At 51.7% G+C, this 25,477-nt stretch overlaps 2 protein-coding genes and 1 long non-coding RNA gene across 6 annotated transcripts; 1 reads left to right on the forward strand and 2 right to left on the reverse strand.

Moving 5' to 3' along the window:
• The first annotated feature begins 121 nt into the window (after positions 1-121).
• Positions 122-11,885, forward strand: LOC144581086 (uncharacterized). The gene is made up of 3 exons (XR_013531617.1): positions 122-202; positions 2,659-2,801; positions 10,974-11,885. It is a non-coding gene; the product is annotated as an uncharacterized LOC144581086 (long non-coding RNA).
• On the reverse strand, positions 2,805-15,802 carry LOC118150532 (uncharacterized). 4 transcript variants are annotated; one of them, XM_035288662.3, is made up of 4 exons: positions 15,691-15,802; positions 11,329-11,509; positions 9,921-10,627; positions 2,805-8,080 (listed from the first exon to the last, which is right to left on the reverse strand). In XM_035288662.3, exons 3-4 carry the CDS (start codon positions 10,405-10,407, stop codon positions 3,420-3,422), a joined length of 5,148 nt encoding a protein of 1,715 aa, XP_035144553.2. In that variant the 5' UTR covers positions 10,408-10,627; positions 11,329-11,509; positions 15,691-15,802; the 3' UTR covers positions 2,805-3,419. The 4 variants fall into 4 exon arrangements, with proteins under 4 accessions (XP_035144553.2, XP_035144552.2, XP_078219376.1 ...); XM_035288661.3 differs by having other exon boundaries at positions 2,805-8,188; XM_078363250.1 differs by having other exon boundaries at positions 15,647-15,802.
• LOC144581227 (uncharacterized) lies at positions 8,199-9,855 on the reverse strand (the record flags this gene model as incomplete). The annotated part of the gene is made up of 2 exons (XM_078364212.1): positions 9,687-9,855; positions 8,199-9,574 (listed from the first exon to the last, which is right to left on the reverse strand). Coding segments are annotated over exons 1-2 (1,545 nt in total), but the record flags the coding sequence as incomplete, so codon positions are not given.
• Positions 15,803-25,477: the final 9,675 nt, after the last annotated feature.

A 25,477-nucleotide genomic window follows, 5' to 3' on the forward strand; every position in this document is an offset into this window, starting at 1 on the left:
ATTCCCACCAGAACCCCCACCCCCAGCCCCACCCAGGCAGGATCCGGTTCCGCCCCTGCCATCCACCCAGGGAAGCCCCGGGTGCCCAGATGTGACGCCACTGACTTGCGCACTGGGGGACAGAGACATGTGAGGTTTCCATTCTTAGCGGCGGCCTGAGTTTGGAGGAGAGAGGCGGGCCCAGGCTCTGTGAGGAGGCAAGGTGAGAGGCTGAGGGAAGACTGAGGATCCCCCACCCCAGATAGACAGCCCGAAATATCCCAGCGCCGCCCTTGCTGCCAGCCCTGGAACACCTGTGGGAAGACGTCTCAGGCGGGCAGTGCCCAGCCCCCTGCTGCTTCAGCCTTGAGAAACACCAGGTTTTCCTCCCCAAGCTCTGGAGTCAGAGGTTGTTGTGACCAGGGCGGGACTGGTTAGGCGAGGGCAGGGCCCCAGCTCTGCCAGGCATCCAGGTCAGGACCCAGAGAGAGGGCTGTGGGCCCCCAGGGCTGCACTCCAATCCCACTCCCTCCATTCCCATTCCCATTCCCATTCCCCACCCAACCCCCATCTCCCCAACCACCCCTCCACCCCCGCCCCACCCCCACTCCGTCACCTGACCACCACTCTCCATCTCCAGCCCCATCCCCAACCCTTCTGCCACCCCACCGTCTTCCCCCCATCCCCACCCTCATCTCTCTCATCCACCCCACTCCCATCCCCACTCCCATTCTGGCAGAATACGGTTTACCCCTGCTCTCAACCCACGGAAGCCCTGGGTGGCTGGAGGCGACACCCCTGACTTGCACCTCAGAGATCTGAGAGAAGCCAGGTTCATCTAACGGTTCTGAGGGGCGGCTGGAGGTCTGCTGAGGGGAGTGGCCTGAGGCCCTGGGAGGAGGCAAGGCGAGAAGCTGAGGGAGGCCTGAGGAGGGCCCCCACCCCGGGTTGACGGTCCCCAAGTGATCCAGCACCACCCCTGCTGCCAGCCCTGGGCCACCCAGCCGGGGCACACGTCTCAGCTTAACCTGCAGGGCACTCTGGCCACCCCTGGCCCCACTACCACTTAACTGGCAGGGGACTCTGGAGTCAGAGCTTACGGGACCAGGTCAGGGCTGGTCAGGAGAGGGTAGGGCCCAGGCATCAAGCAAGGTCCAGGCATCTATCTGCCCAGCATCAAGGTCAGAACCTTGAGAGGGATCTGAGGGTCCCCCACCCTGACCTATATCCTCCTCTCCACCACTACCCCACTCACACTCCCATCTCCACCCCCACCCCCACCCCCACCCCCCACCCCAACCATATCTTGGCAGAATCCCTGCAGTCAACCCACGGAAGCCCCAGGAATGGCGGTCAGGCACTCGGATCTTGACGTCCACATCCGGGGCTGATGGAGGGAAGGGGCTTGGGGAAGGAAGGGGCTTGAACAGGGCCTCAGAGGAGCAGAGGGAGGGCCCTGCTGGGAGATGAGGGAGGCCTCAGGGGACCCAGCACCCCAGGACGGGAGACCCACCGCACCCCCGTCTGGGACGGAGGCTGCTTCTTTTGGCCTCAAGAATCACAGTGATGGGGACTCAGATCACCATAAGGGTGGGACCCAGCCCTGCCAGGATCACGAGGAGGAAGAGGAGGGAGGACTCAGGTGACCCTGGAATCCAGATCAGTGGGGACCTCCACCCTGGGAGACAAAGGTCTAATATCCAGAACAATAACCTCTGGATATTAGACCTTTCCACTGCAGCAGCTAACAGTCAGCCTTCTGCTTGCCAGCTCATTTTTGTCTTTTAATAAAAATCAAGCAATAGTCCAGTCAGCTGTCCCTAGATCCAGACCCTGGGATACTGCAATGTATAATATTGTCACAGGTCCCCGTTGGTCAAATGAGCCTGACCCCACCCATTGCCATCCTGATTGTGCTGCCCCGTACTGCAATGGCACCCACCTTAGCCTAGCCCTGATACTTTTGTGTCCCCGTCTGGAGCCTGCCATTTGAGAATCCTCTCACTGACTGACTGCCAGATACATGGTGGCATCGCTTGCGTCCAACCTCTGTTTTGAGAGGAGAGTCAAAGCAGAGCTTCTCCAAGATGCCGGGGCCACCCCACGAACAAATTCGTCATTTTAGTAGTGTCTTCTCAGCCCTCGAAGGGAACAACGTTCACAGGTGGGGCCTCCGGTGTCACATAATGAATCATAGCTAATACTGCTCTCCCCCCAGCCGCCTCACCAATTGGTCAATATTCTGCCAAGGCAGTTCCCGTAACTCCGTGTCATTTACTGTAGGCTGTTGTTCTCCAAACGTGAAGCTGCCAGCCCAACAGGATCTGAGGCCAGCCCCAGGACAGGGAACCCCACGTTATAGCTCTGTGCTCCCATGTAAATACACTCTCCCCTCTGCTGAACTGTGTTCTGTCTGCTGTCTTGCTGGATCCACATGCCCAAAATCCATTCCCACCTATGCCATCCCAGGTCATGCCAGGGCGCACTGGCCAGCTTCTGCAGGTTATCTGAATATGAGGTACTTCCCACCCAAACAGAAGCCGTATTTGTCTCCCGTGCTGCGATCTTTCCTATTCATGCTTTACGCTTGTCATAGCAGTGAAAGTTAGCGGGATGGATGTTAGGTAAGACAAGCCTATATATATAATTTTTTTCTTCTTCTTCCTTTTTTTTCCTTAGAGACTGGGTCTCCTCTGTGGCCCAGGCTGGAGTGCAAGGGTGTCGTCATAGTTCACTGCAGCCTCAACCTCCTGGGCTCAAGCAGTCCTCCCACCTCAGCCTCCCGAGTAGCTGGGACTATAGGCACGCACCACCAAGCCCAGGTAGGTTTTAAATGTTTATTATTGTAGAGACAGAGACTCGCTATGTTGCCCAGATTGGCCCCCACCTCCTGGGCTCAAGTGATGCTCCTGCTTCGGCCTCTCGGTGTGCTGGAATTACGGGCTTGAAGGCAACATCTTTTACGGTAGCTCGCCTAGACGAGGTCTTTGCGGAGTCTCCAGGAACAAGGGGATTGCTCCCCAGTTAGCGAGGGTTAGGCGGTTGCTAAAGCCAGGGCGGCTTTTTGTGTGAAAGAACATAGGACCTAAATGAAAGTAGCAAGTCCAGTCAAAGGAAATGTTATGAAAACCAATGGTCTTGTCCTTCAAACCTACTGGGACAACTACGCTTCCAAAGATGTTGAGGGAAATGCCAGCGTTTGCAATTGTTTCACAAAAGAGCTCTTCACGAGTTTGCGAGGAAGCCATGGTGATGAATGTGCCACCACCAAACGCTAGGGGTGGGCCCCAAATGAGTTCTGCATGTTCCCAAAGTCTCGAATATCCAGAACTTACTTAACGCTCGTCGGGGAAGGGATGGTTCATTTTACACACAGGGACTTTCTGATAGATTCTGGAAAGGAGGTGGCTCCCTGCTAAGGTCTGGGTGCAGGAGGGGAGCTAATTAGCTTCACGGGTTGTTGCTGGTTTCCTTCTCCTCTTCTTTAAGACATTTCTGTCAAACAGCTCTTTCTCACGGTAATGCACAGGTGGCCCTCGAAGGTACTTCTCCTCTGCTGCCTTGTAATCCAGCCCATCAGTTGCGGCGATGGCACAAATGATGGCCTCCGGCAGAAGAACTTCCAGAACAAAATTGACTTTGTCGTCCCTTATCCGAGTCAGCATGGTCTTGTCCATTTGCTTGTTGTAGATTTCTTGTAAATGCTTGGTCACGACTTCCAACTGGTCGTCATCTTCCAGGTATGTTTCAAAGCAGAGCAAGTCCCTGTGTGGGGTCAGAAACATGGTCAGCCACCTGGACTGCTTCCTGCCTTGCAAGATGTCCAGGAGGTGGGGGTCGGCCCCCTTTTCCCTCACGATGAAGTCCACCAGCTTCCGGTTGTCTCGGTCCCGAGCGGCCCTCATCCGGTCCGGGAGGATTTTCTTGCAAGGCCTCTTCCCGCCCAGGGAGGTCTCCTCCTCCCAGTCTTCCAGGTCGGCATAATTGACCTTTGGGAAGTCGATCTGCAGGTCTCCCTCTTGTACGGCTCTCCTGACGGGGTAGCTGACATCTGCAGCGTAATAGTCCAGGAAGGAGCCCCGGAAAGAACCCCGGACCAGCCCTTCTCTGTAGTGGGAAATCAGTGAGAAGCACCAGTCCACGCTTTGCTTGTATGCCTTCTGGGCCCTCTTCAGCAGTTTCTCTTGCTCCTTACAATCCAGGTGCTTCAGCCTTTGAAGAGGAACTTGAATGCCACGATTTCCATGGTGCAGGTTGTCGTCCAGCAAGAGCACCCTCGCGGTCTTGTCTGTGTTGCTGACACTCTTGACCACTGCTGGCCAAAATGGATGGTCTTGAAATTTGAACCAGACCAGTGTTCCCCTTTCAATGGGACGTGGCTCCCGTCGAAGAGCAAGGCCGGCGGGCCGCCCATCCTGTTTTCTGCCCGCCCTCTGAATGGCGGTCACGGGATTGGCAGCCTTAGCGTCACCAGGGGGCTGAGGTCTTCGAGGTCTCCTCTGAAAATCTGGACCCGGAAGCTTCCTTTTTCTCTCGGCAATCCGCGGTGAAGAAGGCAGCCTGTGCTGAGGGGACCCAGAGGATGGGGCCAGACCTGCCCAGCCTGGCTTCCAGGCACCCTCTCCAGGGTCCTGAATGTCCCCTGAGAAGGGAGAGCATTCAGGGGAAGCAGCCAGGGTCTTCTTCTTCGGGCGGCTGTCCAGTGTGTCTTCCTTCAGAGCGGGGGGCACAGGGCTGGTGAGGCCTGGGGGCCGAGATGCACCCTTCCCCTTTACTGTGGGAGGCAGCGACGTAAGAGTTGAGGCCTTGGCTCTTTTCTTGCCTTTTATCTCACAACCACGCCACGAATGTGTCAGGGAATCCTGGCCGGCACGGCAGCTTTGCAACGCCTGTGCTTGCATTCCACCTGGAGTAGGAGCAATGGCCATGCGTGTCTGTGACCTTTCACCACGCAGGGCGCCTGGAGTAGGAGCAATGTCCTTGTGTGCCTGAGAGCCCTCCCCGTGCAGGGTGCCTGCAGTGCACCGTGTAGGACCAATGGCCATGCCTTCTCCTGAGCTGTCACAGTGCAGGGCACCTGGAGTAGGAGCAAAGGCTCTGTGCGCTGGTGACCTGTCACTATGCTGGGTGCCTGCAGTAGGAGAAATGGCCATATGCATTTCTGACCTGTCACCCTGCGGGGTGCCTGGAGTAGGAGCAATGGCCTTTCGTTTCCGTGACCTGTCACCTCGCAGGGCCCCTGGAGTAGGGACAATGGCCGTGCGTGCTGTTGAGCTGTCACTGTCCATAGCACCTGGAGTAGGATCAATGGCCATGTGCGCTGGTGAGCTGTCACTGCACAGGACTCCTGGAATAGGAGCAATGGCCATATGTGTCTGTGGCCTGTCACTGTGCAGGGCACCTGGAGTAGGAGCAAAGGCCTTGCGTTTCTGTGACCTGTCACCGCGCAGGGTCCCTGATATAGGGCCTATGGCCATGCACGATGGTGAGCTGTGGCCACGCATATCGCCTGGAGTGGGAGCAATGGCCGTGTGCGCTGGTGAGCCATCACCGCCCAGGGTGCCCGGAGTAGGAGCAATGGCCCTGCCAGCTGGTGAGCTGTCACCACACAGGGTGCCAGGAGTAGGAGCAATGGCCTTGCGTTTCCGTGACCTGTCACCTCGCAGGGCATGTGGAGTAGGGGCCATGGCTGTGCGCGCTGGTGAGCCATCACCTCCCAGGGCACCTGGAATAGGAGCAATGGCCTTGCATGCTGTTGACCTGTCAACGCGCTGGGCGCCTGGAGTAGGAGCAATGGCCGTATGTATCTGTGACCTGTCAGTACGTGGGGCGCCTGGAGTGGGAGCAATGGCCTTGTGTTTCCGTGACCTGTCTCCGTGCAGGGCCCCCGGAGTAGGGGCAATGGCCATGCACATTGTTGAGCTGTCACTGCGAATAGCACCTGGAGTAGGAGCAATGGCCGTGTGCACCTGAGAGCCATCACCCTGCAGGGCTCCTGGAGTAGAAGCAATGGCCATGTGCGCTAGTGACCTGTCACCGCCCAGGGGGCCTGGAGTAGGAGTAGTGTTCGTGTGCGCTGGTGACCTGTCACTGCCCAGGGTGCCTGGAGTGGGAGCAATGTCCCTGCGTGCTGGAGACCTGTCAACGCGCAGGGTGCCCGGAGTAAGAGCAATGGACTTGCGTTTCCGCGACCTGTCAGTCCTGTCACCGCGTAAGGTGCCAGGAGTAGGAGCAACGGCCTTGGGTTTCTGTGACCTGTCAGACCTGTCACCTCGCAGGGTCCCTCGAGTTGGGTCAATGGCCATGTGCACCATTGCGCTGTCACTGCGCATAGTTCCTGGAGTAGGAGCAACGGCCGTGTGTGCCTGAGAGCCGTCACTGTGCGGGGCTCCTGGAGTAGAAGCAATGGCCGTGTGTGCTGGTGAGCTGTCACCATGCAGGGCGCCTGGAGCACGAGCAATGTTCATGTGCGCTGGTGAGCTGTCACTGCCCAGGGCGCCTGGGGTAGGAGCAATGGCCCTGCAGGCTGGAGACCCGTCAACGCGCAGGGTGCCAGGAGTAAGAGCAATGGCCTTGCGTTTCCGTGACCTGTCAGTGTTGTCACTGTGCAGGGCGCCTGGAGTAGAAGCAATGGCCTTGTGTGCTGGTGACCTGTCACCATGCAGGGTGCCTGGAGAAGGAGCAATGCCCGTGGGCACTGGTGAGCTGTCAGTGCGCAGGGGGCCTGGAGTAGGAGCAGTGGCCTTGCGTTTCCCTGACCTGTCGGACCTGTCACTGGGCAGGGCATCTGGAGTAGGGGCAGTGGCCGTGCACGCCGTTGAGCTGTCACCGTGCATAGCGCCTGGAGTAGGAGCAATGGTTGTGCACACCTGAAAGCCGTCGCTCTGCAGGGCTCCTGGAGTAGAAGCAATAGCCACGTGCCCTGGTGACCTGTCATCATGCAGGGCACCTGGAGAAGGAGCAATGCCCGTGGGCGCTGGTGAGCTGTCACTGCCCAGGGTGCCTGGAGTAAGAGCAATGGCCTTGTGTTTCCGTGACCTGTCAGTCCTGTCACCTCGCAGGGTACCTGGAGTAGAGGCAATGGCCATGCGCGCCGGTGAGCCGTCACTGCCCAGGGCCCCTAGAGTAGGAGCAATGGCCTTGCGTGCTGCTGAACTGTCAACGCGAGGGGTGCCTGGAGTAGGAGTGATGGCCTTGTGTTTTCGTGACCTGTCGCCACGCAGGGCCCCTGGAGAAGGGGCAACGGCCATGCGCGGTGTCGAGCTGTCACTGTGCCTAGCGCCTGGAGTAGGAGCAATGTTTGTGTGCGTCTGAGAGCTGCCACCCTGCAGGGCGCCTTGAGTAGAAGCAACGGCCATGTGCACTAGTGACCTGTCACCGCCCAGGGCGCCTGGAGTAGGAGCAATGCCCGTGGGCGCTGGTGAACTGTCACCGCCCAGGGCGCCTGGAGTAGGAGCAATGGCCCTGCGTGCTGGTGACTTGTCAACGCGCAGGGTGCCAGGAGGAGGAGCAACATCCTTGCGTTTCTCTGACCTGTCAGACATGCCGCCTCTCAAGGCCCCTGGAGGAGGGGAAATGGCCGTTCCTGCAGTTGAGCTGTCACTGCCCGGGGCGCCCAGAGTAGGCGCAATGGCCGTGCGCGCCTGAGAGCCATCACTGTGCAGGGCGCCTGGATTAGAAGCAATGGCCACGTGCGTTGGTGACCTGTCACCGTGCAGGGCACCTGGAGAAGGAGTAGTGGCCGTGCACGTCGTTGAGCTGTCACTGCACTTAGTGCCTGGAGTAGGAGCAATGGCCGTGTGGGCCTGAGAGCCGTCGCCATGCAGGGCGCCTGGAGTAGGAGCAGTCGCTGTGAGTTCTCCTGAGCTGTCACCGCACAGGGCGCCTGGAGTAGGAGCAGTCGCTGTGAGTTCTCCTGAGCTGTCACCGCACAGGGCGCCTGGAGTAGGAGCAGTCGCTGTGAGTTCTCCTGAGCTGTCACCGCACAGGGCGCCTGGAGTAGGAGCAGTCGCTGTGAGTTCTCCTGAGCTGTCACCGCACAGGGCGCCTGGAGTCAGAGCAGTGGGCGTGCGTGCTGGTGACCTGTCACCATGCAGGGTGCCTGGAGAAGGAGCAATGGCTGTGTGAGGTGGTGACCTGTCACCATGCAGGACGCCTGGAGAAGGAGTAATGGCCGTGCACCCTGGTGAGCTGTCACTGTGCAAGGCACCTGGAGTAGGAGCAATGGCCATATGAGTCTGTGACCTGTCACTGCACAGGGCCCCTGGATTGGGAGCAATGGCCCTGCGTTTCCATGACCTGCCACCGCACAGGGCCCCTGGAGTAACAGCAGTGGCAGCACGTGCCCACGACCTGTCACCGCGCAGGGCACCTGGAGTAGGGGCAATGCCGACACCCACCCGTGACCTGTCCCTGCACCGTGTGCATGGAGTAGGGGCAAGTCCCCTGCGTGCCCGTGACCTTCCGCTGCACAAGGCGCCTGGAGTAGGGGCAATGGCCCTGCTCGTCCCTGACCTGTCACTGGGCAGGGCGACTGGAGTAGGACCAACGGCCGTGCGTTTTCCTGATCTGGAACCGTGCAGGGCACTTGGGGTAGGAGCAATGGCCCTGTGCCGCAGTGACCTGTGCCCGCACAGGGCATCTGGAGTAGGGGCAATGCCCGTGCCCACCCGTGACTCGACGCCGCACAGCGTGCATGGAGTAGGGGCAATGGCCCTGCATGCTCCTGACCTGTTACTGAATAAGACACCTGGAGTAGGGGCAAGGCTGGTGCGCGCCCGTGACCTTTCACAGTGCAGGGTGCCAGGAGTAGGGGCGTGGCCGGTGCACGCCCGTGACCTGTAACCTCGCAGGGCGACTGGATAGGGGGCAACGTTCCTGTGCACCAGCGACCTGTAACCGTGCAGGGCGCCAGGAGTAGGGGCAATGCCCGTGCCCACCCGTGACTCGACCCCGCACAGCGTGCATGGAGTAGGGGCAATGGGCCTCCGTGCTCCTGACCTGTCACACAATAAGGCACCTGGAGCAGGGGCAAGGCTGGTGCGCGCCGGTGACCTTGCACCATGCGGGGTGCCTGGAGTAGGGGCAATGGCGGTGCACGCTGGGGACCTGTAACTTTGCAGGGTGCCTGGAGTAGGGGCGTGGCCGGTGCGCACCCGCGACCCGTAACCTCGAAGGGCGCCTGGAGTAGGGGCAATGTTGGTGAGCGCCCGTGACCTGTTACCTCGCAGGACACCTGGAGTAGGGGCAATGCCCGTGCCCACCCGTGACTCGACCCCGCACAGAGTGCATGGAGTAGGGGCAATGGCCCTCCGTGCTCCTGACCTGTCACCCAATAAAGCACCTGGAGTAGGGGCGTGGCTGGTCCGCGCCGGTGACCTGCAACCTCGAAGGGCGCCCGGAGTAGGGGCAATGTTGGTGCGCGCCCGTGACCTGTTACCTCGCAGGGCACCTGGAGTGGGGGCAACGTTCCTGCGCACCAGTGACCTGTAACCGCGCGGGGTGCCAGGAGTAGGGGCGTGGCTGGTGCGCCGCCCGTGACCTGGAACCTCGAAGGGCGCCTGGAGTAGGGGCGATGGCCCTGCGCGCCAGTGACCTGTAACGGCTCAGGGTGCCAGGGGTAGGGCCAATGGCGGTCCACGCCGGTGACCTGGCCCCGCGCAGGGCGTCTCCAGTAGCAAAGGCCCTGCTCCCCCATGACCTGTAACCTCGTGGGGTGCCTGGAGTAGGGGCAATGTCCTTCCGTGCCCGTGACCTGCCACTGTGCATGGTGCGTGGAGTAGGGGCAGGGGCCCTGCGTGCCCGTGACCTGTCCCTGCACAGGGTGCCTGGAGTGGGGGCAATGGCCCTGCGTACCCGGGACCTGCCACCGCGCATGGTGCCTGGAATAGGGGCAATGGCTGTGGGCTCCTGTGACCTGTCATCCCGCAGGGTGCGCTTACTCTCTGAAGGGACCGTCGGTGATCTTGGGTTTTCCCTCTTCTCAAGGCTCTTCCTGAAGTCGAGTGTGCGTCTCCAGTCGTCTTCACGAGGGAGGGAACTGGCGGGCTTTTCCGGCACCTTTTGAGAAGGCTGAGAGGGCGTGGTGCTCTCTTGTTCATGTGGTTTTCTTCCTCCACGCAGATTTGTTCTCTCGTTCAGCATCTCCAGGGCCACCTGAAGGGTTCCTCTGTACCCCAACTTCTCTCCGGGTGGGGCACCGACCATCCTCTGTGCCGCTGCAGAGGCGGCAATGTCTTCCATTTCAGACTTAGTTGGGGTCCTCACGTCTGTGCTGCTCACCTTGATCTTTTCATCTACTGCAAGGATTTGAACTTCTAGGGAAGGTGCCACTTGACGCATCGTTTTTGGTGAAGTCGCACGTGTACACAAAACCTTTGCTGGCCATAGGCGGCCTTTCCAAGAGCATAGGACGTACTCGGAGTCCATGATGAGCTGAGTCGTGTGTGCACAGGTAGCTAAGGGAGGCCGAGGGGTGTGCCCGCCACGCCCTCTTCTACCGCAGGTCTCTCCTAAACCAAGCTGCCCTGCAAAGCATCCTTTGCCTTCGGACTGCAAAGGGTGTGTAGGGTGGGTGGGCTGTGTTCCTCCTCCTGAATCTCCCTGAGTCACTCGAACTCGTGTTTCCAGTGGGCCATACTGGAGTAAACTGCAATGTGGAAAAGGGAGAGCAGAAAGGTATCAGAAAAACATCCTTTTGTGAAATGCGAAGCACCCGCTCAGTGAGGTCGATAAGACAAGGAAATGTGACAAGTGAGTCTCAGACAGAGGGATAGACAGATGGCAGGTACGTGGGGACATCCAGAAGGTGCACAGGAGCTTTCTGACACACCAATCCCAAGGCTTCGTCCTAATTTTAGCAATTCCATGTTGAGGAGCACCTGCATGGGGAGGTGGGTGTCCCGACAGGGGCCCCATGTTTCTTATTGAGTATTCTGTGCCTTTGGGCTCCTCGGGAGGGAACCTAAGGAGACGCTTCATGTTTTTATTTCCAGGGTGACCAGTATGGAGCTGTGCACCCCAGGAAGCCCGAGGAGCTCTCCCACATGCAGAGGCTGGGTGTCCGCACCGTGTCACGTGCAAGGGCACGAACTTAGAACCCAGAGCTGCGTGGAGGTCATCCCGGTGATTGCTGGCTACCATCGGTCACGAGGATCGCTGCAGGCACCGGTCACTGGCTGCCACCTGCACCTCTCTACCGTGGCTTTAAACTTTTGCCCCCCAACACCAAATCTGTGACTCTTATCCTGACAACAAGGGTCTGTACGACGACGGGCAAGGAAAATTCCACTCCGAAATGACAGCATGAAATGAATGCAAGTGAACGTTTAGTAAGTGGGGAAATCTTACCCAGTGTCACATGGATCGCAGCAGGTTTGGTTCTGTGAGCTGAATCTCTTGCTACTCACACGGCAAGCGCTGGTGTGGAGACCCTTCAGCTCCGCTCCATGCCACCGAAGAGCGCTATTCTTCGGGCATCCCAGTGGCACCACGTGTAGATGCTCGGGACCTATGCACTCCTAGTGTCAATCTGGAAACCCAAACACAGATAGGAAATGAAGCCAATCAAGTGATTTATCCAGTTCCCCTCCCCAACTCTCGAATGCATGCCCTTTTGAAACGGAACTGATGCCTTCATCTCAGGCATCATGTAGACGTCATATTTCTTCTTTTGCATCTCAAAATATTTCCCTGTTACGCCACTTAGTGTATGCTGGTCTTTTTCCGTTTCAGAACCGTGGGAACTACTGCGCTCTCTCGCGCTCTCTCTCTCTCTCTCTCTCTCTCTCTCTCTCTGTCTCTGTCTCTCTCTCTCTCTCTCTCTCTCCTGTGTGTGTGTGTGTGTGTCTGTGTGTGTGTGTGTAAAATGAAATGTGCTCAATGAGATTGATAAAATAAGGAAATGTGACAGGTGAGTCTTGCCTTGTTACTGTGTTTGATTCTCAACATGAAAACGGGTTTGCATAGAATACAAAACGTGTAGACAGACATATGATGAAAGGGACACCACTCACAGAAGCTCACTCTACACGAGAATGTGCCTGCTTCCAAGGCATTGCCAACGCGCCCAGGTGCACGGACACGTGCACACATTATCTTCAACTAGAGCTCCTAACTGAAGAGCGTAACTGGACACATGGTCTTGTGAATGCCCATGTTCCTACCTCCTTTGTGTGAATGCCTTTACAGGGAGGTTTCCCTGATGGTTTCAAACTTTATCTAATGAAATGTCCCATATTACAGAAACGTGCACTGAGATGCAACCCTTGTGTGAATCCTTCACTCCCCACCTTCCAAAGCGAAATACTCTGCTGCTAGTGTGTTGTTCTCCACAGCCATTGTACAAAACTTGGTACTGTGCAACACTGAGTATCGCAGCTCATTTACACACTATGGACTTCAAATGACAGGTTTCACAGGCCAAAAATTATTTTCTCAATAAATGCAGGTATGTGTGTCTATTCATGCACATAGGTGGATGTAATATGAGATGTATAATGATGATGAGATATACCAGCTTTAGGGAAAAGCTGCCCAAAACCTTTCTTAGATGAGGGTATATGATGATACAGGTTTAATGCCTCCCTGCTTCAGAGAACTCAGAGTACCAGGCTGTCAAGCACAGGTGTCACCCGAGGACCCAGAACAAAAGTCAGAAGGAATCACCAATGACCAAGGCACTTCAGTCTCCCCTTAATTAGACCCGCCAACCCATGTCACAAAACAGGTATGATTGGGCACTCAAGGTGCCTGGCAGTGATGCATAGAATCCATGCTCGCTGCCTCTACACATTCTTGTAAACGTTTCTGCTTCCAGTACCAATGCCGTTTTCTTCTCCATTTAGTTCCATATTTTAAACAAAGACAGGGAAACATCTAGAGGGATGTCTAAAATTTCTACATAGGAAATATAGTAAGCATCAGCAGTCCAATCACCCAGAAATGCTTACTGCAGGTGTATGAGCCCACACACTCCGGAACTGTTGTTCTGTTGACACATGTGTATATGTCTGTAAGATATTTAAAAGGCTTAAAATTTGTACAGACATTTGAAGATTCTTCAGTATTGGCATTTGGCGACATATTTACAGGTGTGAAACACTTTAAGGGGCTGCCTTCTACAGACAACCAAGATATCCATTACAGTTACGTTTTGGATGGCCGAAGCCATGCCTCCCTAAGAGAGACCGTCTGAAGGGAAGTGTGTGAAATCAAAATATTACATGTTCTCTCACCACATGCACTGGCCCGAAATACCTGCTATCGAGGGTTTGCCTATAGTCTTGCTGGCAACTTTCTCCCCACATTTTGTAGTAAGGGAGACACAATTGTTTTCTCTCCCTCGAGAGAGAGAGAGAGGCAGAGAGACAGAGAGAGAGAGACACACACACAGAGACAGAGAGAGAGAGAGAGAGGAGACAGAGACAGAGAGAGAGAGGAGAGAGGTCGGTAGGTAGGCTGATAGATGAGGGATAGACAGACGGATAGACAGAGAGATAGATGGATGCATAGAAGTAGAGATGGATATAGGTTGACAGGGTTGATTGATTCATGGGGATAGATACAAATGGATGGACGTAAAGATCGAGATAGAGATATACAGTATAGTAGCTAGAGGGTCTACTGATATTCAGAATAATAGAGAGAGAGAGAGAGACACAGATGATGGAGACAGACGATGAAGAGATATACAGAGAGAAAGACAGTTGGATGTAGAGATAGAGAAACCTAATTTTATAGAAGATAGAGACTTGATAGGAAGAATGATAAGAATAGATAGATGGTGATGGATGGATAGAGATAAAGACAGAGATGGATAAAGACAGAGAGATGATGGATGGACAGCACAATGGCTAGAGACAGAGCAAGATAGCTAGACAGGTCTACCTCTATCTCTGTCTGGGTATACCTTCATCTGTCTATATCACAGATCCAGGTAGATAATGACATGCAAACATTGATCTACTTCTGCGTGCCAGGATCCATGTGATGAAAACAGAATATTCACTCCACCCAACTCAGTTTCGTGAGTGAGCCCAAATTCTCAGAGTATGGAATGAGTAGGGCAATGTGTTTAATGTTTTACTTCACAATGAAATCAAACACTGCTTGCCCAATGAGCCTACGCAGATGAAAATGAAGACAGGAGCAGTAGTGAGTCTACAACCTGCAGCATCATAGGCAATTTCAGGTCACTAAAGAATTAGTGGTGCAGTATTGTCTATTGTTGGTGTATAACTTTTGTTCTATTCCAATTGCTCTTTAGTTGAGGGATGAAAGAACTAGATGGCCAAGAGGTTTTATCTCTGTCATTAACAGCCACGATTTGGGGGATAATTCTTTTGGATGCCCTCCGTGAATTCCTTTCTCAAGTGAGGGATTTATTTACGTTTCAGGGCAAAGTAAAAGAACGCAGTCCTCAGCAGCTCGCCTCAAAGTGGGGCTCCTTTCCTGACACGGCCCCCCCTCCCACCGAGAAGCAGGCATTGTCCCTTCCTCCCCCTAGCACCCCTCCCTACCATGACCAGAGCTTTGTGGAGCTGCTGTCGGCTGCTGGGTGCGTGATTTTAGACCCTCCCCCAAACAGGAGTTTCCTCCAAAGGATGAGCTGGCAGCATCCTTTAGTCCAATAAAGGCACCGCGTATAAAATGGTTTCTGCAAAGGAAGTGCATTCTTGCGTGTTCCTGCACGTCTCCTTTGCGCAGGCGAAGTGCACGTGAACTTTGAACCCACCTTTAAAGACAGGCCCCACGCTTTCCTAGGGTTTGCCGTGCACTTGTAGAACAGTAGGGGGAGAGTTCGTATCGGTCCAGTTTTCTCCTTAATGCTGTTCAGTAATTGCATGCGTCAACAGAGGATGCAATTAGTGAACTACTGCCCCGCTCTCTGGCGTGGAGAGAGGGGGGCTGTTTTGTAGAGAAGAGGAACACAGCGGCCCGCCCCGGTGAAGGAGCCTGTGTTTCTCTCGGCTGTCATCGAGAAGGGGCCCCTCACTGATTTTCACTCTATTCAGCTCAGCGTAGTTAGCAGAGTGATACCAGGAAATTCGCCTTTTAGAGAACAGGTGTCTCATCTCACGGGTCAGCCACCCAGGATGAGCACAGCAGGAACCCTGGCTCGCTCAGAGTGACGGGAGGCCTTCCCACCCTGTGCCTTGTGGCTCCCCATTTGCCGACTCCATATTTCCCTCTCCTAATGTGTGCGCAGTGAGCTCTTACACTCAGGAGGCGAGTGAAGTGACATCGTGAAGGGGACCCGCCACTGTCCCTTAAGTTCAGACATCCCTGGGGAGTCTCTGCTTTATTTAAAGGACTCGGGTGACGGTGCTCTATGGCACAACAGGTGTCACCTCAGGACAGTGAGCCAGGGATGACATGCTACTCAGTCTCCTCAGCCCCGGTTCCTCGGGAGCTGCCCGCCTTCCTCATCAACAGCAGGGATGACAGCCCGGAGTGGTCAACTCAGTGACCCCCCCCCACACACCCCCTCAGAGAGAGACACACACACACACCCTCACCCACCCACCCACCAACCCCCGTACACACACACACACACTCAGACACACACACACGTCCACACACCCCCACACATCCACACCAACACACACAGCCACACACATTCGCACACACACACACCCTCACACCCCTCCCCCGCAAGCCCCCTCACCTTCCCCAGCCACCCACACGGTCGCATCGATAGCAGGCACCTACTAGTCTTGACGCTCCCACAGCTCTTCCAGCTGTCCGGGCTGTGGATATCCTCGCGAAATGTGTCTGCCGCCAGGAAAGAAACGCTTACCCCAGTTGTCATAGAAACCGGGATGTAGCCCGGACGGCGTTCTCCTGGATAACGGCTTTCTACAGGGCGCGAGAAGTGCCAATACATCCTCAGAGGCTCCGCGTGGATCTCGAGCTCCTTCGGTTACAGCCCCCCCCCCCACACCCACCCAAGCTCACGCGGGAACCAGTAAAGGATTCGTAACATGCTTTGGAATCCTCCTTGGCATAGGCGCTGCTAAGGGAAGGGGAAGTTTACAGATCGGGGAGCATGGAGGGAGGCAAGTGAAGGCGTCGCAGGTTCTCTTCTCCCTTGGGGCACAGGGACTCAGGGCCCAGGTCCCGTTAGGGGCCGCCTGCCTGTCCCACCGCCAGAGCACACGAGGCCAGTGGGATCTTTTGTGCAGGCTGGATCCGGGGCCCTCGGTCAGTTCAAAGCTACCTGCAGAGGCCAGGTCTGGGAGGGTAGAACACCTGCAAGCCACAGGAAGGCAGAGCCTGAACGTAGGTTGTGGCAGGAAGAAAAGGACCCTGACCCTTCACCTGGACCGAGGTGGATTGCTCGGGGTGGCAGCAGGCCGTGGTCCCCGTGAAGAGCAATGTGCCCGCAACCTGGGACGACAGGGAGGAGGGGGTTAACCCCTCACATTGAGATCTGTGCTCAGCACATACTGCTGGAACCCTGTGCTCACTAATGCTTCATATGCCCCAAGGCAGGGTTACCTTTCCACCCGGGCACACGGCCCATGCTTCCTCTCCCAGTCAGGCCTTCCTATTAGAAAGACACAGCTGCCCCCGGATGCAGCTCTTCTGCCTCCTCCTGCTCAGGAACGAGAGGCGACCCTGCTGTGGTCCATCCTGGGCAGTGATGATGGGCTGGACACAGGCCTTCGGGAGAGAGGGTGCGATTCTCAGCGTGCTCCCATTTTGGGGGAGGGGGTGGTGGTAACTATTCCCATCGCAGCCAGTTCTAGTCTCCCAACATCGGCTCCTTGAATTTGGAGCTGGCGAGGGATGCCCAGAGCAGCTCTCTGGAGGAGGTTCCAGACAGCTCAGCACAGCATCAGGCTCAGACACCCTGGAGCAACACCCAGCCATGTGCTCTAGTCCACATGCCACCTACAAGAGAAGGGCCGAGCTGGACTCTATGTGTTCATTTTAATATTTTTTAAATGCCAGCAGCTTTCGTGGTGCAAGTGGTTTGATTTGCATTTCCCTAGAGTAACGATGTTGAGCCTATGGTCTCTGTCCCTACACCCGTGCACGGGCCTGGATCCTATATTGCTTATGGCATGCGCCCTCTTTCCCATCCTCATTCATCTGTTAAACTCCCACCCACATCTCAGTATCCATCACCAATATTTCATCTGCTGAGCACATCTGTGAAAGCCAGACTCTCACCTCGATTTCTTTGAGACTCTGAATGAAACAGCCAAGTGTGCGTGATATTTAGGCTGTCACGTGGCCTTGACAAAATTCTACACCACGGGCTCCTAAAACAGTGAGAAAATGTTTTGTCTGAGTCCAGGTAATTAGAAGGAGTAAACTGGCAGTGATCCAGATGGAAAGGTATTGGCAACGTGCTGCTCTAAGAATTAGCACTGAGACGAGTTACGAAATCGTGTTGTATCTATGGTACACAGACGTCTGCAGATTGACTACCTCTTGGAGCACACGGTAAACTCTCCAGATATTTTCACACTGCTCTACACCTTCTTCAGTAGTAACATGCCATTGTGACGGGCATCAATCTGAGGCAATGCTTAACATGAGTAAGGGAAATGAGAGATACTTTTCAGTAAAGTTACTGTAGGAAACCACATTCAATTATATGATCTCATGAACAGTTTGTAGTACAGGAAGGGCTCGGGTAGCCTTAGCCCACTGTTCCTCACCCAATGCACTGGCGCCTTTTTACGAGCCAGTGGAATGTTGAGGGTCACAAGGGGGTGAATTCAAAGGGAATAACATACAGTAGCCTTACCGTTAACCTATTACTAGTACAGGCAGTGTGAAAGCATGGTCAGAGTGAATAAAATCTTGAAGACTTTGGCTGCTCAATGTGGATGAAAGAAGGAAAATGCATGGTTCAAAACCAAACCAAACCAAACCTTGCAGAGCCGGCAGCAAACTGAGACAGGTACAAAAGTTAAAGATCACTTTAGAAGATGTAAAGGAGCCTCTATCTATATCCACCTGAGTCTAGCTATGTCTTCATCTATACCCACCCCTCTATCTATCTGGAGACAGAAACGGATGAAAGGAAATGATACCCTGGAGTGTAAATGGAATATTACATCTGCTTGGCACAATCATGTGTGAATGTCATTTCCTTTATAAATTATATTTTTTATGACATTTTAGAGCGAAGAGGCATTATTTTCATAACTAGACCAAAGATTTGAAAGTAGAATTTAAGTTACCTTAGAGTGCCTCATATTAAAATATTTCTTTGTTATTAATTTTAATTTTTGTATTCTGTAGACAAATTTACGGGTACGTGTGAATTTTGTTACGTGTGTACAGTGTGTGGTGATTAAGTCGAGGTACTTAGGGTGTCCGTCACCCGAGTACAATACATTTTTGTGAGGGACCGTCACCCTGCTCTGCCCTCAAACACTGAATTCATTGCTTCTATCTTACTGTAGGTTTGCTCCCTTCAACCGACTTCTCTTCATCCTTCCCTGGCTGACTCGCTCTCCCTAGTGTCTGTTCTCTCTCTCTCCACTCTCTACCTCCATGCGATCAGACGGTATCGCTCCCACATATAAGTGAGGACACATGATCTTTGTCTTTTTTCTGCCTGCCTTATTTCATAGGCGATAATGACCTCAAGTTCCATCCATGTTGCTGCAGATGACACAATTTCCGTCTTTTTATTATGGATAAATCGAGTTACACAGAAACACACACACGCACAAATTCACACACATACATGCCCACATATATACACCATCTTTTTAAAAAACCACTCATCTGTTGATGGACACTTAAGTTGATTCCGCATCTTTGCTATTGTGAATAGTGCTGTAGTCAACATTCGAGAACAACAGGAATTTTCTTTTTCTTTTTTTGATATATTGATTTCTTTTCCTTTCGGTAGATACCCATTAGGGGGATTGCTGCATTGAATGGTAGTTCTGTTTTTCGTTTTGTTGAGAAATCGCCATAATGTTTTCCATGGTGGCTGTAGTAGTTTACACTCCCACTGACAGGTTATAAGAATTCCCCTTCCTCTGCATCCTTGCCAACCTCTGCTGTTTTGTGTCTTTTTACATAGTGTCCATTCTGACTGGGGAAAGATGATATGTCATTGTGGTTTTGGTTTGCATTTCTGTGGTGATTAGTGAAATGAGACCTGTGCCTCTCACCACGTACGAAAATCAACTCAAAATAGAGTAAAGGCTTACATAAAACACCTGAAGCTATATAAATGCTAGGAGGAAACCTAGGGAAAATTCTCCTGGACACTGGTCTGGGCAAAAAATTTCTAAGACTTTGATAGCCCAGGCAACAGGAGCAACCAAAAATAGACAAATACAGTGCATGCAACTGAAAAGCTTCTGCACACCATCAGCAGAGTAAAGAACTAACCTGTTTAATGGGAGACGATATTTGCAAACGAACCATCCGACAGGTGATAATATCCAGAACGTACAAGGAACTCAAACGGCTCGACAGGAGAAACATAATCCCCTTAAAAAGCGGGCCGAGGATCTGAATTGACATTTCCCGAAAGAAGACGTACAAATGGCCCACAGATTTATGAAAAAGCAATCCACATCACTAATCATCAGAGACATGGGAATCAAAACCCGTACTATTTTATTAATGGAAGGCCGAGGGCTCTTTGTTAGCTAACTTCTGGGAGACTAACTTTACAGATTCATTAAATGCAGCACTTGTTAGAGTTAGAAACTTGGGTGTAATGATTTGTAGAGGGGAACTCATCCAACACCTGTGTTTTCCCTGCTCTTAGATGAGAATGGAAATGTATCCATTTCATCTATTCTCAAAACCGTATTATAGACAAGTTGTACTTTGCTGCCAGACATGTCATAAAATGATATAATTCAATCTTGATTATTCATGGAGCAGCGACTCCATTCATATCCTGTTTCTTCATTATTTCTTTCTCATTTCTCACATTCCTAATAGTTTCCTAATCTCCATAGACTGTATTTGCAAAAAGAAGACGACGGTGTCCAAAAGCCACCAGATGGAGGTGTTGAGCTGCCACTGTTAAGGTCAGCCAGGCAGTCCCTGACACATAGTGCGCAGGTGTGAGAACAACCTGGGCAACTTATTTCCAATGCAGATTTCACATTCCCTCCCGCAGAGTTCATCTGGTAGGCCTGAATAGGGCCATGAAATCTGAACGTTCCCATTTTGCTTTCGCTGTGATCCTGATACAGGCTGGCCCACAAGCCACACTTTGAGAAACTTTGATTTCAATGGTAATGGTAGTTATGGCCATATAGAAAAATGTATAGAGAAAGAGTAGACAACTGGAGGAGAAGTGAGTAAAACCAAATCCCTGGAAATTCCATCTTGAAAGGGCCCCATGGAGGAGGTGCTACAAGTAAAGGTATTGAGCCGTGGCCAAAATGAAGAGACCAAGAAGAGAATGTGTTGTTGTGGAAGCCTAAGAAACACAAAAGGAGGGGAAAGAAAAAAAGAGGAGCGTGCCCAACAGTGTTGGCTGCAGCTGAGAGTCAGCTGAGATGAGGGCCAGAGAATGTCCGTTAGATACAGTCACACGGAGGTCACCAGTGACTTTTGAGGGAGAGCCCTTTTAGGAGAGATGTGCGCGGGCCCACGTTGGTTTTCTAGTGGGTTATAGAAAATGTGAGATGTGAGGCAATAGAGACACCAAGCAGAGCTAATCCTTTGGCAGCTCTGACACAAAGAGCAAGAGAGTGGTGGGAATCACATTGGTGGTGAGTAAGGCCCAGGGATTTTCAAGTGGAAGGAGAGTCGAGTACGTGCGAGTGGGAATAAGAAAGATGGAAAGAGAAAAGACGTGCCGAAGATAGAGGGAGGAGAAAGACAACGGAGAAACTAACCGATAACACGAGGTTTCTGGAAGACAGGAGGCCACGGAACCTACAACACAGGGGCAGGGTCACCTCTCTTCCTCTAACAGGGACACAGATGCAGGTAGCTTGTAGGTTTGATGGCAGAAGTGTTGGGGGGGTTTTGTCTGAATGGTTCTGTCACAAAAACAGGAAGAGAGTCAAGAGGTGCGTGTGGCAGGGAGTTGCGAGTGGAAGTAGCAAAACTGAACAGTGACTAGAGCAGAAAAGCGAGAGAAAGTGATGCTCCTGTTAGACAGAGATAGAGAGACCCAAAAGAGAAGAGTCAGGCAGAGGAAGGAGGAAAAGTAAGGAGATGCAGTGGGGAGTGAGCGATTAAGAGAGACCCCGGGAGAAAGCTGGCAGCTGCCATGAGGCTCTCCTATGGGGACGTGGGGGAAAAGAGAGCTCTGGTTAAAGGGGAGGATTTCCTCTGTGGGTGAGGATAAAAATCACCACGTAGCCTTTTCTGGGTTAACGGAGATGAGTCATCTCGGACCCATAGGATGCGACCTAGTGTTACTCAAGTTGAGACTGGAGGATCCACATTCAAGACGGCTGGCCCACGCGGCTGGCAAGCTGCCGCTGCTTATCAGCTGGAAATTCACCTGAGGCTGGGGGGCTCTGATCCTCTCCATGGGTCTCTCCACGGGCTGCTTGAGCTTCCTCAAAGCGTAATGGGTGGGTCCCCAGATCAAGCGTCCCAAAGGAGCAAGGTGGGATTTCATGGCATTTTTAAGACCTAGTCTGTACAGACACAAATCCTCACTTGTGTGGTCTGCTCTCACAGTCCGCAGCTTCATACGCTGCCTCAGTTCAAGAGGAGGGCATGTGAGCTGCACTCCTTGACAGGAGCAGGGCCCAGGTCACATGGAAAGAAGACCTTGTGGGAAAGAAGGTGGTGCTGTGGCCATCTTCAGAAAACGCAATTTGCCACAACCAGTTAAATGGTAGAAAAGGTATAACAGTGTAACTTTAAAACACTTTAAAATTTTAACTTTAAAACTTGTGTGTGTACATAGTAGGTGTGTATATTTATGGGGTACGTGAGAGTTGTTTGTTTCTTTTTGAGTCAGAGTCTGGCTCTGTTTTCCCAGTTTTATGGCCACTTGTGGGTGGGTTAACAGCTCACTGAAGCCTTGAGTTCCCGGACTCAAGTGATCCTCCCGTCTCAGCCAGCTAAGTCACTGGGACTACCAGGGCATGCCATCATGCCTGGCGAATTTTCTGATTTTTGGTAGAAGCAGGGTCTCTCTGTGGTAGTGAGTCTGGTCTTGAGCTCCTGGGCTTAGGTGATCCTCCCAGCTTGACCTCCCAAAGTGCTGGGACTACACGGGTGAGCCACTGCACACAGCCCACTGTAACACTTTAAACATGTTTAGAAAGGTAGTACTGATGTACATGTATTGAAACTACAACATGGTATTCGAAAATGCACCTTCTCAAGTGTATGAAGAACATTTACAAAAACTCATCATCTATGAGGTCACGAAGAAAACAGTTGTAAGTTCCACAAAAGAGAGATATCACAAGGTACTGCTGTGATCATAGTACAATACAACTGAAAACTGTAAAAATATGTCCCCCTGCCCCATGACTCAGAAAAACCATCTGTTAAAGAAATATTTGATGCCAGCAGAGATATGAGAAGAAATTATCTAATTTATGAAAAATTATAATAAATCCTACAGATTTGAATCTATGAGATATATTTAAAGGGGTGATCAGAGAAAAGTGGACCACTTTGAATATGCATATCCTTGACAATGAGAGTGTAAAAATGAATCAATGACATTTCTAACTCAAAGGCTAGACATAAAATAAGGTTAAAAGAAAACACAAACAAGTAAATACTGTTAATATATAAAGCAGATATTAATGAGGGAGAAACAGAAATACAAGACAAAATAATGAAGAGTCTCTTCTTAAAATCGATGACGCAGGTGAAGCAGTAGCTCATTGATTCAAAGATGCAGAGATAGTGTGTCTATATATATTATAGGAACACAGATAAGTAGGTAGGCATGTAGATAACTAGATAGACAAGTATAGAGACGGATGGATGGATGGATAAATAGATAGATAGTCAGATGTATTGCACAGGAGAAACAGAACTCCCAGCATACCTTGTTTGATTGTGTCTTATTGCACTTTGCAGATACAGCTTGTTTTCGAAGGTCCCTAATGACCCTGCTTTGAACAATCTGTGGGCAACATTTTTCACAGCATGTGCTCACCTCATGTCTCTCTGTCACATTTTGGTGATTCTCACAATATCTCAAATGTTCTCTATAATTATATCTGGTATGGTGATCTGTGATCAGTGATCTTTGATGTTGCTATCGTAATTGCTTTGGGAAGCCACCAAATGTACCCTAGAAGAAGCAAACTTAGTCAACCAACATTGTGTGTGTGTGTGTGTGTGTGTGTGTGTGTGTGTGTGTGTGTTTATATCTTGCTCTATTGCCCAGGCTAGAATGCAGTCTAAAAATGGGAATTAAAAACCTCTTTTATGCCAATAAATGTGCTTAACAATGGAGACAGGAAGGAATAAGGGAGGAAAATAACAAACAAGCAGCCAACCGATATTTCATTTAAACCTGTGAAATGCTATGCAATTGCTGAGGAGTGATTTACTTACAATTATGTAGTGACTTTTAGAATAGGTGTGATGTGATACTGAGAAAAATGTATGTTTCATGGATTTGGGGTGGAGAGTTCTGTAAATGATTATTTAAGTTTACTTGTTCCAGGTCTGAGTTCAAGTCCTGGATATCCTTGTTAATTTCCTGTCTTGTCGATCTGTCTAATATTGACAATGTAGTGTTAAAGTCTCCCACTATTATTGTGTGGGAGTCTAAGTCTTTTTGTAAGTCATTAAGAACTTGCCTTATATATCTGGGTGCTCCTGTATTGGGTACGTATACATCTAGGATCGTCAGCTCTTCTTGTTGCATTGATCCTCTCACCATTACGTAATGTCCTTCTTTGTCTCTTTTGGGCTTTGTTGCTTTAAAGTCTATTTTATCAGAGACGAGAATTGCAAAGCCTGTTTTTTGTTTGTTTTTTTTTTTTTTTTCTTTACCATTTGGTACATTTTTGAGGTGGCAGGTACTGGTTGTTCCTTTCCGTGTTTAGTGCTTCCTTCAGAAGCTCTTATAAAGCATGTCTGGTGGTGACAGAATCTCTCAGCAATTGCTTGTTCATAAAGGATTTTATTTCTCCTTCACCTATGAAGCTTAGTTTGTCTGGATATGAAATTCTGGGTTGAAAGTTCTTTTCTTTAAGGATGTTGAATATTGGTTCCCCACTTTCTTCTGGGTTGTAGGGTTTCTGCCAAGAGATCCGCTGTGAGTCTGATGGGCTTCCCTTTGTGGGTAACCCGACCTTTCTCTCTGGTTGCCCTTAGCATTTTTCCCTTCATTTCAACCCTGGTGAAACTGATGATTACATGCCTTGGGGTTGCTCTTCTGGAGGAATATCTTTGTGGTGCTCTCTGTATTTCCTGGATTTGAATATTGGCCTGCCTTGCTAGGTTGGGGAAGTTTTCCTGAATAATATCCTTAAGAGTGTTTTCCAGCTTGGATTCATTCTCCCTGTCACATTCAGGTACACCTATCAAACGTAGATTAGGTCTTTTCACATAATCCCATGTTTCTTGGAGGCTTTGTTCATTTATTTTCACTCTTTTTTCTCTATTCTTGCGTTCTTGTTTTATTTCATTGAGTTGATCTTCAACTTCTGATATCTTCTTCTGCTTGATCAATTCAGCTATTGAAACTTGTGTATGCTTCGTGAAGTTCTCATGCTGTGTTTTTCAGCTCCATCAAGTTGTTTATGTTCTTCTCTAAGCTAGTTATTCTAGTTAGCATTTCGTCTAACATTTTTTCAAGGTTTTTAGTTTCTTTGCATTGGGTTAGAACATGTTCCTTTAGCTCAGAGAAATTTGTTATTACCCACCTTCTGAAGCCTGCTTCTGTCAATTCATCAAACTCATTCTCCATCTTGTTTTGTTCCCTTGCTGGTGAGGAGGAATTGCGAGCCCTTGGAGGAGGAGAGGCATTCTGGTCTTTGATGATTTCATCCTTTTTGTGGTGGTTTCATCCCATCTTCGTGGGTTTATCGACCTTTGATCTTTGACATTGGTGATTTTGGATGGGGTCTCTGAGTGGACGTCCTTTCTGCTGATGTTAGAGCTATTTCTTTTTGTTTTTTAGTTTTCCTTCTAACAGTCAGGCCCCTCTGCTGGATGAGGGTGTGTGTGTGTGTGTGTGTGTGTGTGTGTGTGTCTGGTGTGTTATACAGGATTCAGGGAGCTGCTTGAGAAGGCAATCTGTCCCTTGTCTGCCTGCAGAGGTGCTGCTGGGTTGCCTCGGACTCAGCCTGGCTGCTGTGCAGGCTTCCTCTGGCTTTTGTTTACACAGGTGAGATTTGACCTGTCTTTGCAATGGTGGATGCCCTTCCCTCTACCGAGCTCAATCGTCCCAGGTCGAGCTTGAACTGATGTGCCGGCTGGAAACTCTCAAGGAAGAGGACTTCACTTTGCTGGTCTTTGTGGGGGTGGGACCTGCCAAACCATATCACCTGTCTCCCTGCTTTCAGCTCTCCCTCTTTCTTGGGGGCTGGGGGTGGGTAGATCCATCCCA

The sequence above is a fragment of the Callithrix jacchus genome, chromosome X (genome assembly GCF_049354715.1).
Source record: "Callithrix jacchus isolate 240 chromosome X, calJac240_pri, whole genome shotgun sequence".
NCBI classification, from domain to species: Eukaryota; Metazoa; Chordata; class Mammalia; order Primates; family Cebidae; genus Callithrix; species Callithrix jacchus.